The 16,716-nt window shown below is 38.9% G+C and overlaps 1 protein-coding gene across 1 annotated transcript in view; it reads right to left on the bottom strand.

The window, feature by feature from the left end:
* LOC148889445 (neurexin-1a-like) overlaps positions 1 to 16,716 on the bottom strand; it is a 191,114-nt gene that overhangs the window by 16,448 nt on the left and 157,950 nt on the right. The window contains exons 19-20 of the mRNA XM_089011586.1: positions 13,186 to 13,275; positions 11,696 to 12,015 (exon numbers count right to left, since the gene is read on the bottom strand). Of these exons, the coding sequence (XP_088867712.1) occupies positions 11,696 to 12,015; positions 13,186 to 13,275 (410 nt within the window). The remainder of the gene's footprint in view (positions 1 to 11,695; positions 12,016 to 13,185; positions 13,276 to 16,716) is intronic.

The following is a 16,716-nucleotide window of genomic DNA, read 5'->3' as shown; positions in this document are numbered from 1 at the left end:
ATTAAATAAATAAATAAATCCCTACCACCCAAAGAATATGCAAACATTTCTTTTTAATATGAATAGAAATGCTAATTTAAAATACCATTTGAGTTTGCATATGCCTTATTACCTTTCATAACTACAATGAAGTGGAAAGGAAAATAGAAGCAAAGCAGATCCAAACGATATCACAACGAATGCCTCTTCTGTTTCTTTCAATTGATGTAGTGCCGCTTGGTGGAAGACACACTATGTTATGAGCTCAAGAAATGTTCTATGTCACCAATATTATGAAAAAAAATATATAACAAATCCTCAAAACCAAATCTTTTACTTATTATTTCTCTCAGTTGTAACATGAGTGGCAGTGTCTGGAATAAACGGGGGATGGGGGGAATCGGTATCTTGAGCTCTGTGCTGGGAGGAACACATCATTAGTGCACCAGTGAGAATGTTAGTAAGCAAAAGTGACTTTCTTTTGTTAAGATGAAGGCTGACCAAACCCATTTTTCCACTTTCTTTTACACAGAATAGTAAAAACTGAAAGCGGTGCTAAACCAAATTAAAATCAATGCTAATATCAGTAAATCACGGCCAGAACCGATGAAGCCTACTGTAGCTATCACAACGCCTGATGACAACTTAGCAGCCTGTAACTGGGTCGATGGTGTTGAATAATTTAGTCCCAGATGCTCAATAGATTTCATCGGAATAATGAAGGCGAGATAGCCTCTCAGACTGTGAGGTTAGTACAGTGCAAAAAGGCTGGCCTTCGCCCACACTCTTCCTGCTGCCAAGCTGTCAACATCACAGACCCACACATTCAAGACGATATGAGTCGCATTGTCGTAGCAGCTCGTAGCTGATACATCATGTTAATAATACATAATCTATCACCGAGAAGCTAGAATGAATTGCATTTGACAAATAAATAAATACCCCAAGCAAGGTGTTTAAAGGGTGATAATCATTGTATATAGCTCAGGGCAGAGTGAAGAACAATAGGGAAAACCCATTGGGGTAAATATAACATTAGTCACTTTCATCTTCCTCATTTCCTATAAATCACATGTCAAACTAAGTCACAGAGAGAGGGGGCTCAAAGCACACTTTGGGGTGGTGGGCTCAAAAGCTAAACTGGCAGGGTAATACATTATCCGGGAATACACATTTATCAAAGATGCATGAGCTCATTCAAAGAAGAGGCTTCTTATTTGAATAACTAGTCAACATACCAATGTAACAAGAAGGTATAACATATCATAATTTAAAATTTTACGAATTTCTGACCAAACTATTCCTTCTCACTTCTTCAGAATTCAAGTCGAGCTGGACCACGTAATAACGGGTCATTTCATTGTGTAATTTGAGATATCATCCCTTTAGGGAACTTTGCTTTATTTATAGCCAATCAGCAGTTCCTTCAACTGGACTTCAGGCGGGGTGTCAGGGCAGGATGTAAACAAAAAGGAAAAAAATAGCTTGAGGCTCTTGATCTCATCCCTTAGTACCATTGCACTCATGTCTTGCCATACATCTTTCTGGAACTTTTCAGTCACTGTTCCCAGACAAGCTAATAAGGTGCTGGGAGGCAGTTTCATACACCCGGCACACCCAATTTCATGCAGCAGTGGAGGGACACACACTTCCAATTCACTTGGTTTTGTGACATAAATGCAGTAAAATGGAGCTCAAAGCAGGAGTACATTGCTGATACTGAGAAAAAACGCCATTGAATAAGCAAGAATTGTTCTTTTGGACTACAGGGACACATTCATGTGTGCGCTCATAAGTCACACTTCCCCAACAAAACCCAAGAGCACGACTGTGAATCGAACTTCCAAACTTTTTTTCAGAGTATGTATTCTTTAATTTGTGGAATTTACAAACGTCTTTTTCATAAACCTTAAACTCGTCTAGAAAGAAGCACTTATAAAGTGTGAATGTATATTCCCCATCATCTATAGAACTTGAGCGGTTGTATACGAGAGGCTGTTTATGGGACAGAGAATGTGTCCAATTCACCATATCAATATGAGATACATGGAAACATTCTAAAAGGTACATGTTCAAACCAGCTCTTGAATTCAATTTCATCGACCAGCGTATGTCTACTAAGTGTGTTGAATAACTTTTGTGTTAACAGTCTGAATAACATCGCTGAATGTAGCATCAAATGGGTGAGTGCAGACAGAGCAAATTTATCCTGCGGTATGTTGATTACAACCTCAAGCAGATCATTACTTCTCATTTCTTAGCTAGTTGCAGCTGTTGCAGAAATGTTTTAAATCCAATTTATGAGGCCTACCGCCAGCTATTTTTTTTAATCATTTGCATCTTTGCAATGCATAGCGCATTAAACATTAAACACAATATTTTGCCCCCGTTACTCTCAGTAACACACGTCTCCGATAAAGTCTCTCTCCACTGGAGTGCCCTTCCCCTGCAATACACTTGGGCATTTTTCCTTATCTGAAATCGAATCCAGAGCTCTGTGTGAATCCCTCGCTCACCTTGGTTGTAATCTCTTCCGAGAGAAGAGAGGTGTCTCGTTGGAGTCACAAATTAAGGACATGTGACGAAATGTAAGAAAGGAAGAAAGGAATAACTTATTATCACCTGGATCAAACTCATGTCGTTTTAGGAAACTAGTTCAGCGTCAAAAGCTAAGAATAGATAATAAACCCAAAGGTGCAAAAGCATGTTTTAGGCGAGAGGAAAAGAGAAGAATGTGGATTCACTTGGATACAAATCACTGTCTTTGAGTTTGGCTGCATTTTGACATGCAGTCTCAGTCCCTCATCAGGTGACATAAACAAATTTGTCAGTCTAATATGACGAAGATAAATCTACTGAAAGCTCAAGTCCCATGTGATATGTCTGTGTAAGCTCTCAGTCGTACAGGAGTGGTCCATCGATGAGAAGGTTTCTTCAGCCGTCATCTGTACAAAAGTGAAGGTTTCGGACGTTTCGCCTCCTATCCAAGAGGCTTCGTCAGCGAACTAAAGTCTGACTGGTCGTATCGGCCCCATTTATATATCCCTAATGTCCAGACCTGGTGGCGCCGGACACAGCTATGATAGGTCCCTACTCTCAGGTTGGGGGGGGCGCGGGACACCCCCCTGTGGCCCCACTGATTGTTCCTACATTCCTGACTAACGATTGGCCTATTACACCCACTCCCCCCGGTATCACCTCATCAGCATAACGACCCTCATCAGCATTGCGAAAGTTGCCTAACCTGTTTTGCCTGAGCAGGCTATTGTATGAACGATCCAAATTGAACCTCACACCACCAGACCGGTTTAATGAAGGATTTTGTTGTTTTATAAGAATCGCCTCTTTTACCCCCCTTTCAAACCATCTATGTTCTTTCGCTAAGATTTTAACCTCATTGTCGTCAAATGAGTGGTTGCTAGCTTTTAGGTGCAAATGTACTGCCGATTGAGGCCCACTAGTATTATCCCTGCGATGTTGATAAAGTCTTTTTTTGAGAATTTGTTGAGTCTCCCCAATGTACTGCTCTTTACAATTTTCATTCTTACAATGTATGGAATAAACTACATTACTTTGTTTTTCATTTGGTAGCCTATCTTTTGGATGCACTAATTTTTGCCTTAACGTGTTTATCGGTTTGAAATAAGTAGGAATTTTATGTTGCCAAAGGACTCTTTGTAATTTTCCAGAAACTCCTGCAATGTACGGTACTGCTACTCCTCTCCTTTTAGAGTCTTGAGAATTATTGGTTTCGTTCGCTATTCTTTCTTTCTGACATTTGTTGAATGACCACTGAGGGTACCCACAGTTAGTGAGTGCTCTCCTGATATGTTTTGACTCCTTTTCTCTACCTTCAGTGCTAGTTGGTATTAGTTTAGCCCTATGCTGGAGGGTTCTGATAACTCCTAGTTTATGTTGTAAAGGGTGGTTAGAGTCAAAAAGTAAGTATTGGTCAGTGTGCGTAGCCTTCCTAAAGACTTCTGTTTTTAGCGCTCTGTCCTCTTTTATAATTACTTTACAATCCAAGAAGGCTAGTTGGTTCTCTTGAATGTCCTCACGAGTAAATTTAATGTTGAAGTCTACAGAGTTGAGATGATCTGTGAAGGATTGAATTTCTTGTTTCTTAATTATGACAAAAGTATCGTCCACATATCTAAACCAGTGTCTAGGTTTTGTCCCTGGGAAGGATGTGAGGGCCTGTTTCTCCATCTCTTCCATGTAAAGATTAGCCACTATGGGTGAAACTGGTGAGCCCATAGCACAACCATGGATTTGTTTATAAAATTTTTCCCGAAATTGAAAATACGTAGTATTAAGGCAGATTTCTAATAATTGGCAGATGTGATCCGGTTTCAGTTTGGTTCTTTCATGCAGAGAAACATCCGCCAGCAGCCTCGTCCTCACCACTGAGACTGCTGCTGGGGTTGGGACAGATGTAAAGAGAGAAGTCACATCGTATGATGCCAAAGTTTCCTCAGGTTCCAATATGAGGTCTTTGATCCTCTCTACAAACCCTGTGGTGTTCTCTACGTGGTATACTGTGTTACCAACCAACGGAGCTAAAATAGTTTTTAAATATTTGGCTACATTGTATGTAGAGGAGTCAATGCTACAAACAATGGGTCGGAGGGGGAACCCTTCTTTATGTATTTTTGGCAGGCCATAGATACATGGCGTGGCCTCTCCCGGGTATAATCTAAAATACATCTGTTTGTCTATATGTTTTCCTTTCTCTAGCTTTTGGAGACAGTCAATCATTTCTTTCTTGTATCTATTGGAAGGGTCCCTTTTTTTTTTTTTTTTTTTTTCCCATGTGATATGTAAAAAATAAATAAGAATAACAAATATTCTAGACCAAAATAAGACAACTAAGAGACTGCTGTTTGCTATCCAACAGTCGGTTGGGTTTGATGTGACTCCTACAGATTATCTATCTCATCAGATCCCTGCCTCCAAGGTTTTTATTCTCCATCGAATGAACACCAAAAACAAGAATGAACAACTTTGTGAGTCAGTAGCACGATGGCAAGACAATGTGCATTTTGAGGCACCACTGACTGTGCATCATGGCAGAACAACTGTTGATGGGTGTTTTTTATTCATTTTACTTTACGAAGACATCAATTCTTCTGCCTCATTTACCAGTGATAACCTGAAAGACAATACTCATTAATATTTTAAATGATTCAAATTGTGATACAACATTTACAGGCGAATCAATGCTGTCATCATGTTAATAAAAGGGAGGAATACTTACTGGCACACTTATAAATATGTTTAACCAGCTTTGCATCAAAAGGCATTGTCGAATTGAGAGCCGTGCGAAGACTTTGATGTTTCACCTGATTTAGGATCTAATTGATGACCATGTCAGCACACGTTGACCCAATTTCCACGTTTAAAACATTTTGAACTGGTGCAATTAACGTGAAATCAAGGTGCCACTCAATGAACTACTAGGCTCTTATAGATTGAATTACTATGCTGCAGTCGGTATGACGCATTGAATGCTTATTTGTGAAAAGCTCATGGAATTTATTTCATTATGGGGTTCACCCAATGTTTACTTAAAACATTCATTATTGCTTTGAGTAGCACCTATTGAAATATGACAGCAGTGGTTTTAAACATCAGCTTTTTTTAATGATAGGAGCGTCAGTGGAGTAGTTGGCACAAAGCTCATATTCATAATAAATAAGCTCTCGAACAAGAGCTCTCTCATGCTCATTTTCTCTGCAAATCATAAGAGCCGGCGCCCTGTGAGGGGACAAAATGGTCAATAAAACATGCTACAAAGTGTTTGTGTCAATATTGCTCTGTTATAAAACATCACACACAAAATCACTTGTTTCTTTTTTCCCCATTCAAACAGTTTAAATAGGACACAATACAATCTGTTGGCATCTGATATGCTACCGTGCGAGAATCCATCGCAAGATTTCAATTTTGTTCCTTGGAATAATGAAGCATAGAAAAAGGAAAAGAAAACAGCAAATCTTTAAGCAAAGTAAATGCAATCCAATTTACCTAGCTGATTGCTCTGATTGAACGTGGTATATAACAGGACATGAAAACATGTGCTGATGGGTGTGTGTGTGTGTGTGTGTGTGTGTGTGTGTGTGTGTGTGTGTGTGTGTGTGTGTGTGTGTGTGCGTGCGTGCGTGTGTGTGTGTGTGTGTGTGTATTCAACCCTCTTAGTAACGCACTTGTGTGCCTCATTCTGTGTACAGCATCATAGTAGAGGCTAGTTTCCATAATTGCCTGTGGTGACACATGATGGATCTAGTCTGTCATGAGGAGCGCACGCTGCAGGCCAGGGAACATCGCAGCTCCCCTGCCATATGTTAGCCCTGAGTGGGCAAGGGGGTGTGACCGGGCCTCAAACAAACAAGATTATCAAAGTCACGCCAGAGCTGACAATCAAATACATTTTATTATACTATAAGATAGTGTCCTATTTGATTGGCTGGTAAACAGTCGAGGGTGTATCATGTTTCGCAACCAGTCAACTGGTGAAGCACGATCCTAATGAAGACAAGTGCTATTGAAAATGGATGGACGGATTAGATAGAGTTTTGAAGTACTACAATGTCATTGTAAAATGACAGTGTATACAATATGAGGCAAAGTTGGTTAAAAAATGTGTAGAAACCTCTCAGGAAAATTTGAAAAGAAGTTTGCAAGATGTTCACCGCTGAAGTGACAATATACATCTCAGTACTCCAATTCAGGTCTTAGAATTGTTGAATCTTTTTATCAAGGAAATAAAAAGAAAAAAAAAATTAATATATGTACATTCAATGCATACATAGTAGTTCGGCTAAGAGTGACTATTATGTTTAAAATGTCAGATTTGAACTGGGGCAACATTTAAAACCAAATAATATCTTATCTCATAAATCAGCATTTGAAGGGTCTGAACTGCTTAGGTTTACTTGCTTGAGGAGTGATTCAAAGGCAGATATACGTAGCTCAGGTCTGATAACCAGAGCATGCAGGATTAGTGCTCAACGTAAAATTGAAGCATTCACCTGTAAAACAATAATCCCACCCAGGATCAAGATATACAGAATAATGCCTGACGGCAGATACTGTAGGTATTGGCAGTGTCTGAAACTCATGACAAAAATGGAATCTATGTCTCAATGGAGATCCAGTGTAGAAAGTCGTCCTTGATCAGTCCTGTTCCGACTGTATGTTTTCAGTCTTTTGTGCTGAGGATGAGCGCTCCACTGATGCTGTAGTAGCTGGAACAGTGAGCACGAGCTGGAGCAACGTTGTCGCTTCAGGAATAGTTTCAATGATATCCTTCTTGGCCAAAAAGTTGAGAAGCTGTCCAGGAGATTTACATCCATCCCTCACCGTTTGTGAGCTATACAGTCTGGTGTTGGTCTTCCTTTAATTATTATGCTTTGATTGAAAGTCCAGTTTAGAATTTTTTTTCAATTTAGATATGTAATCCACCATTCTGAAAATAAGACCAAGCAACAAAAAAAAATACTGGATGGTTGCACTTTACTTGCTAACTGTTTACTGTAGCTTGCTGTCACTAATTATATATTTCTGCAGCCGAGTCGCAAGAAGAATCTGGCTTTGAACTACACCCTGACTGAAAAGTGTACTTCAGAGTTTTGAAAGCCGCTGAGAAAGTGGATTCCACGCGACTCGTAGCGTTTTGTTTGTAGCTTTTGCTTTATTGACTAAAACAAACGTTTGATTTGAAAAAAAAAATGTTTTTTTTTTGGTGAAGTTGTCGGCCATCCGGGCCAAGACGTTTTGAAAGTTGTACGCCCGACGTAAAAGTTGTACGCCCCGGGCCACCAAACACTGGTATTGGATAAAAGAAGTGTATAAATGATGGTAGAAAAGAAAAAAAGGACTGGTGTAACACACTCCAGTTACTAGAGTATCCACATAATTATTGACAAATGAGGATCAATTTTTGTAAACGCCGCAGATGCGTTGGAGTGTCAAAGGTAGCATATCTTTGTTTTGGAATTTGGTTCACGCACAAGACATACAATTGGGGTAGAAGGCAGCCCCCAGGCAGTGCATTCTTTATATGAACCGCTCATGAAGGTCTGCTTGCAGTTTCTTATGAACGGACATTGCACCTCGACTTGCCTCATGGTTGAAGCGAATCCGTCACGCCAAGGGCTATCAGTTTGCCTCTCACAGGTGGCATTTAAGTCAACTGTGTTCACACACACAAAGGTATAAATTTCGCATTTTAAAATGCGTTATGCTACACTGATTTGCACAGGACTGAGAAAATAACAAAACTTTGCATCTCCTACTCCTGTGGATGTTGACACTGCGGCACACACTAGACTTGCAGTGGACATGATAATCGACCCCTGTGGTGTCAGATTGAAAGGAGACAACAGAATACAAAAGCTCTTGCAGTATTTTACATATTGTCTATCTTTTGTACTTGAGTAGAGGCCAAGACTTTGATGTTCATCTCAGGGTTGAAGATCAATCACTGTCAGGAGCTCTCACTGGCTGCACCAAATAAGAGCATTCTCATTTTGTTGTTGTTGTCGTCGTTTTTTGTTAGAATTTGATTAAAAACTAACCATAAATAAAGTCATGCAGCAATGAAATTTTTCCGAGGCAAATCACACACACGCGCACAGCCACAAAGTGCATATACAGTATCTGTATGTAGTTTGAAGAATGAACTGTGATGACCCGAATATCACCAAAAGGTTAAATAAGCAATTAAGATCCTTTTTTCTCTCTTCTGGATGTAATCCCTGGTGAACCAAATGGTGCAAGGATTTTTGGTCAGAAAGCATAAGTGGAGACAAGTGGTTTGAAAAGAATAATGGGAATTTAATGGTTTGCGTGAGACAAGGCCCACTGAATTCAGTTCTCAGAAAATTCAGAAAAATAAAATAAAAACCCCAAATGGGATTTCAAAAACATGCTAAGGGTCAGTGGAGATATTAGCAGGCAGGCTCTATCAAGTACTACTAACCAACAACCACTTTAATCGCAAAATGTATAATAATGTATAATTTATCAGTAGATGTAATGGGACATACATTTCGTGATAGAAGCTTCCTCAAAATAGTGATGCACAGTTTTATCTAAAATATGATTAGAATTCCAGTAATAAGGTACTATTGGTTTTGATTTCTGGAATTTAACTGTTCCTATAATGGGATTTCTTTCAAGGATTGTTGGGTGGATTGCAACTACAGTGAACTAAGGTATGGTGACAGAAAGAGTGAAAAGTTGCTGTAAATGCATCTTACGTTACAAAGCAGTCTATATTATTATACATTTATAAAATAACTTGCAACAATCCCTGAACTGAATGTGAAACATTAACTGTAGCCAAGCTGATCTCATTTGGGCTGTTCATTCATCCATTGTCCTAACCGCTTTATCCTCACTAGGGTCGCGGTGGGGTACTGGAGTTTATCCCAGCTGTGCTTGGGTAGTAGGCGGGTGACACCTTGAATTGGTTGCCAGCCAATCACAGGGCACACAGAAACCGACAACGAGTCGTGCTCATACTTGTACCTATAGGGGCCAGTCAGGATAAAAACGACTGTGTAATGTGAAGCTTCTTTAAGGACCAAAAATCAGTGATTTGGAATGGGCGTTCAGAGGAAGGTTGAACCAGTTGGACAATGCTAAAAATGAGATCCATTCTTGGGCAAGGACTCTGTAGGCATCTCTTTGTACACAAGCCAAATACAATGCAATGTCCTGAGACTGAAACATCCCACCGCAGGAACTCTCAGCGGAAAATTTGTCAGGTAGAATCAAAGCACGGACAATGACATCTCCCACTGCACATTTTTTGTATGCCTCATTCATCTCACTGCCATCATTACAGAACACCCCTTTAGTCAAATGCATCAGCTCAATTTTGTCTGTAGTACAAACAGACAACACCATTATCCTAATTTGGATTTATTGATCAATCAAACTCTGATCTGCAACTTCATATGCATGCTGTCTCGAATGTATTAATTATGAAGATTCAGCCTTGGAGCAGCGATGTACCAGAATCTGTATTTTAAACTTCTATAATTTGTCAATTTTAACTCTTTGGATATTACACATTGGGTAGGATCATTAGAGGACCACGTATAGTGCCACTTAGCACTTAGCAGTTTTTTTGACGACGATACTAGTGCAGCGTGTTCTACCGGAAACAAATTCCTTGTGTGTTCTACATACTTGGCAATAAAGATGATTCTGATTCTGATTCTGATTCTGATTCTGATGAAGTCATGAAATAAACTGAAAATACTGAAAATACTGAAAATACTGAAAATCAAAAACAAAAAACAACACACGCCAAAAAGTAACAGAAGTAACAAAACCATATTCTGTTAACCGTTTTGTGGGTACAGCCATAAATATCGCAACATGATAAATCCGCATCATTGGCTATATCGCCAGTTAGCGGAGGCCATCGCACCAAGCAGAGAACAATCAAGGACTGGCTGATGACCTAAATACTGTATGTTCCACAGCATATTTGAAAAGGACACCTCCGCTCGCATCACCGGGCAGGGAAAATGTCACCACCTCATCCAGCTCCTCTCTAAGGTACTCACGAATCAGGTCCGCCAAAATCAAGAGATTTTAAAAACTGGTTGTTCCATCTTGCCATTAACTCCCGCAGCAGGTGACTCAAATACCATTGAGACATTTTCCAAATGTTTTCCAATTTTGCACTTATCGAGGGAGCGTAAACTCTCAACAAATGTGTTGAAATGTTATTGATCAACACAGCACTCGACACTTTAAAGTGCTCAAGGGCTTTCTGCATCACTACACACACAGAGTTGCATCACAATTAGCCTTGTACCGTTGGTCACTTTAAAAGGTGGCACGATTATTTCTATCATTTGCACCAACGTCTAAATTGTATTGCCATTACCGCACCACCATTCACTTTATCTTTGCTTGATGACGCTCTGCATTGTTGCACAGCTGTAATTGGGTGCTAGTACTGCACAATGATGCCTTTACATTACGAATGTACTTATGTGTCATGTCATTGTTTGTCAAAGTTGCTTCTTACCGCAATTCTAGTGCCGGACATGCTACCAGAGACAAATGGGTTGTGTGTTTTACGTACTTAACCAAAAAAGATCATTACAAAATCTTTCTTTTCTATATTAAACATGATTTTATGAATTGCTGTGACTGTATCACCGGTTCAATTATTCATCCAGTCAATTTCAATTCCATTCATCTTTTCGCAGGAGTATTTTTGCTGAATTAGAGTGACAACGGGCGGCGCCCTGTACTGCTCACGGGCCAATCACAGTGCACAAAAGAGAAGAATCATTCACAGCAGACTCCACACATTCACAATTAAGGAAAATATAGTCAAATCTGTAAACACTGCTACTTAGAGAACTGAAAGAACATCACGTTGATTTAAAGCGGTGGTTTTTCCTCCTTCAGGAAATCCTTTGTAATATCATACCTGTATGTCAATTCAGATTTGGGCTTCTTAATAACCAATCATGAGTCATGACCAGAATATTGGGGACACTGTTAATTTAAGCTGTATAAGCATTTGCGTGAGGAATGGTGCTTATTTCTTTCTGGTGGAGTGCAATATTTGTGAAAGTACGCTAGTCTGTCATCACATGGCAAATGGACAAAAGTTGCGCACTTTGGGTACACTTGGTGTCTGACCATGTATTTAAAAAGAATCATTCAAATAGCAATTTACCTGCTGAGGCTCTCGTGGTGTCGTTTGTTTGACTCGCCGACTGGATGCAGTGGTGGTGGTCATCTCCATTATAGTTGTAGATGTTTCGGACCGATTGGCTGTCGTACTTGACTGCGGTGTTATAGGGGAAGGTGACTCCCCGACAAGCCGCGCACTGCCTTGGATCTTAATGTTGGGGTCTCCCTCTGCGGCCATGTTGAACACTTTTAGGCCATTATAGTAGAGGCCTGAAAGCTGACCCTGAAAAGATCTAGTCCGGTCTCGCTCCCAGCCACCAATCTGTATAGTCGTTTGGCTGTTGAAGATAGTAAGTTGCCGTCCTGTGGGAAAACGATGTTACATATACAAATCTTTTGGAGTGCAGACATTTCAAGGACACACAAAAAATAAATACATAAATAAAATAAAATGGGAAAAAACACAAGCAGACAAATTACTCGCCAGTGGCTAATGAGACCAATAAATTACGGGTTGTAGAAGCAACCCCTCGCAATTTATTGCAGTTACTATGATGAGATGCCTGCTTTATGAAAAAAATATATAAAGAAAAATGAAAAAAACGCAGCTTTGCTAAAAGGTTAGTCCCATGAAAAATATTTTCACACTATATTTTTAAAAATACGAGCCAGACTATACAGTGTAGGTACATTGTTTATTGAAACAAATAATACTTTCATATTTGTTTCTATAAGCAGGTTTTACTTCAAGTTTTAAGATTTAAGAACTTGGAACAGAGCAAGCATGGTAAGTATTCCTGACATTCCAATAGGAGGCATCCAGACTCCTTTTAGCAAACACGAGAGAGAATAGATAACTGAATAGGGTTAATTGAGCATGGAGGGGAAAAAACACAAAAGCACAAATCAATAAGAAAAAATTGATATGACAGGCGGTTAGAGCAAAATGACCAAAGAAATAAAAGATGAAGGGGGTCATTTCACATTTTATGTGAAAAATATGATTTGGTTATTAATTACATTGTAAAATCAAAGCATGCACACACTTTGTTTTAATGTTAAAGTTCACTGCTATAAAGCACCTATACATCTTTACAAAATATGTTAAAGGGACTCCAAAATTACGACGCCAATTCATCTTGTTCACTAGTCATAATTTCTGGCACTTTCATCACAACAAGAAATGAAAAGGCAAAAATCTGTCAAAAATACTAAATAAAAATCACAATGTGAAAATTAAAAATTACACTAAATGCTAAATTAGCAGTTATTTAGACGTTTATGACAAATTTAGACATTTTAACAATGTTGAGATTTAAATTCATATTTATAGTCCCTTTAACCATAATTTCACACACTTATAAAAAAAAAACTGTCTATAAAACCAATGCATTATTGAACAGTAACATTAGATTTACTATTCAAAACATTTATTTTATTCATGTTTCATTTTAGGTTTAGTGCTTACAAAATATTGCAACAATTTAGTTATGACCAAATTACTCTATTTGACATTTTAACCAGTGATTTTACCTTTGTCGAGTAGCCATTCGTCAACTACTCGACCAAGTCGGAATGGGATTCGCTGTCTAGCAATCGCCAGGCGTTCGTTATCATTGTTGCCTTTAAAGTTTAAAGAGACATTTCAGTGGTTACAATCTGTCAGGTCAAAGGTTAAATGTTCATACTGGTATAGCGAAACAACTGCACATTTACATGTTTTATATTGAAAGTATTTAATGTATTCGTCACCAATATTTAATAAACCATTTTTTAAACCAACATTTAATTTATTTTATCCAACAAATTAGAACTACATTAGTTGAAATTAAATGGTTTCATCCTTATATCAATAAAGGTTTGTTAAAAAAAAACACATTTCATTGTCTTATCTCCAACACATTTGTCTGGACATTTTAAAATCCTTTTTGCTAGTTATATACATACCATTTTCAATATAAACATTTCTGTAATTTATGTCACATTTAGATCATGGTTGTAAAAGAAAAGATCAATCTAACACATTGCAAACACCAATCTTGTCATGAATGGCCTGATTGACAAAAATAAATGTCGATTTACAACATGTAGTGCATTGAATAATAAAACTATTCAGTTAAAACAAATGTCGAGTGATCAATATTGTATGGTTGGTCAATAAAATGGATTTGACAAAAACAGCTATGTGGACAAATGACAAATGTCACGTGTTTGGGTGGGAACTGTTGTTGCCAATCGAAAAGTGTAATTCGGTACAGATGTGCCATGGGGGGAGAAGCAATATTTTAAAGCAAACTACACTTTTACTTTGGATGATCATTCGGCATAAATGAGGACAAACTCTGCATCAACCTTTAGTCAGGGCCGCTCACTCCACTCGAGCTAAAGAGTGAGTGCTTTCCCCTTTGCCATTGTCTGCCAAGATTGAATTCAGTCCATGCCATTCTTCTTGCAGATTGACAATGTTTGTTCCATCAACTATATTAATTCACTCTTTGCAGATTAAAGATCTGTAAGCTAACAATGCTTGGAGGTGAATGGCCTCTGAGGAGACTGGAACACAGAGAAAAGAGGGCTTGGTGCTAAAAAAAAGAAGACATTTTTCATCACATCAGCTCGAATGACTACAAAGGCTGAACAACTTTGAAAGTGATTCAAAACTAGTGGATTGAGTCCATTGAATTTGGCAGCTGATTGTGTCAAGTTGTCACTGGTTGTATATTGGAATGTTTCTTGGTTTTAAGAGGTACATTCTTTATTATAGTTAAACTCGGCTTCCAAATAATTTTATTTCTGTGTGGCGTAAATAAATACATTAGCAAATAACTAACATGAACTCATTGACATTAGTTGTTAAATGCTGTGTGAATTCTCTATACTATACATCATAATTTATAAATTGATATGTTTTGTATTGTAAAATGTTAATTGCAATTAATATTGCACTTGTGTCACTCCCAGGTGACCGTATTCCACGATATCACTGTCTCTGTTGACTGAAATAACTGGCACAATTGCTATCGTGCTTCATTGCAAGCATCACCTGACATAATGCGGACAACAGGTTAGCTGAGTTATGGCGCAATAACTAGCATAACTATGGGTTGATGTAGCTTGTTATAGTCATACCAATCATATTTTAAATTACTTTGGTGTTAATTTCAGTCGAGAGAGAGTTTATGTTACCTGAAATGGATGAAAGTTGATGAAATAATCAGTTTAATTCTCAGGCCTGAGTTTACGATGTTAATTCTACGTTCTTAGTTTCCAGTGATCCAAAAAACGTTGCATGAAATTGCATGAAGAGCTGAGCCCTTTAGTCGATTGAAAATGTTGCTGTTTCGAAATTTGAAAATGTTATGTGTTTGGGGCCTTGGATCACAGATTAACTCAATGTTAATTTCACCACCAATAACGATCCAATTACAATTGATCAGCTACGCACAGATGAAACATCGATCGCGGTCGAGAAAAAAGGATAACAAAACAAAAATTCAGAAAGGCGCAGACAGTAACACATGGACAGAATTTTCGCCATGCAAGCAGATAATCTCTACTGTTGTGCAAAATAATTTTCTCTTTTCGACATACTGCCAGTTTGGCTGGGTTCAAATGTGGTCAGTTTCACACAAGGGTCAATTAAAAGAGAAAATAATCACATTATGATAATGTAGTGATCCCTACTGTGGCAAATGAACAATGCCATCCGCAGGGCTTCAGGATAGTCCATTCATTAGGCCACCAAGAGAGCCTGTGACAGTTGCCGAATGGTGATTTGGTTTTGTATGAGATGGCCAAGCTTATCTACTTCTCCAGACAGCGGCGATTCAGCTGATCCGTCCCAAATGACCTGATTTGGTCTGATTTGTTTCTTTTTGTCTTTTGGAACAAAATTGTCAGTACTATCCAGATATTGGGATATTCGCTCCATCAGTGGAACGAGAACACATAAAATGCAAAGCCAGACAAATCTCACTATTATTTTTGATTAAATATTTTTGCCCATGGTGTCCATTGTACTGTTTAACTTGCAGTCTGAGTAGTCTCATGAAAAGAATCATGAAAAGAACGGAGACCGAAAAAAGTCCAGCTAGTACTCTTTGCACAGGGCTTGAAACCCCCTAACTTCAACTCACTTTGTATCCTGCAAATCAGACTCCCTACTGCAAGGTGGGGGAAATCAGACAGAGGATAAGATGGACAGAGGGGGCAGAGGTGGTCAGCCTGAGGTGAAAGGTACAGGGTGAGCGGGAACTGAATGCAGGGGGAGTCATGTAAGTGCACTGTGTCCAGATAACAGTAAAAAGAATAAGGCGAGGCAGGGACTTCTCTATTATCTTTGTGTGCACTGCATGCTCAGTGGGTACTGTCATAGAATGCTACATGGTGCCCCGCGGGCACAGCAACACCATTGTGTTGGTATTACTTTCATGGCCAATACTCTGGAGAAGAAGCTCTTCCCCCCCCCCCCCTTTCTTGTTTTGGTTGCAGCCTTGCCTTTTGTGTGTGGCATAAAGCAGAGCAAGAATAAAAGCAAGAACTGCAGCAAACAGAAGGGTAGTTATGCGTCTGCGCGATTTTTGAATTTTAGATTGGAATAATAACGCAAAATATTTTTAATGGGCCCTCTTAATTAAGGATGGAGGATGAGGGTTTTTAATGAGATTGCAATGACGGCAATATAAGTCCTGGTGGGGCAATTATTGCCTTACTTTCAATGATTGCTCACTCAGATGCAATCTGCACCTTTCTCCTTGTTGAGCTTTCCAACCATCATTTTTGCTGTCAGCTTTGCTCTATTGTAGGAACTGTTGATCTGTGAATGGCCAAGGCCAAGGGTTACTATTATGAGTGTATAAGTGGCATATGGGGATACTTGTCAAACAAAAGGCGGGTTGACTGAATAAAGGCTTTCTGTGCTAGGGGTGAAGGGGGGAACTGAACAGCAATTGTAATTTGATGCACTTAGTGTGCAATGAACCGAATGAACTCACTAACGTTGAGATAAAAAAAACAACAACAATAGAAACAGCAAGTTTCAAAACGCTTGGCTAAAATTTTGAC

Source organism: Hippocampus bargibanti, linkage group LG13 (genome assembly GCF_051943395.1).
Source record: "Hippocampus bargibanti isolate YZ-2025 linkage group LG13, ASM5194339v1, whole genome shotgun sequence".
NCBI lineage: Eukaryota > Metazoa > Chordata > Actinopteri > Syngnathiformes > Syngnathidae > Hippocampus > Hippocampus bargibanti.
This window is presented reverse-complemented; position numbering and strand designations above follow the sequence as displayed.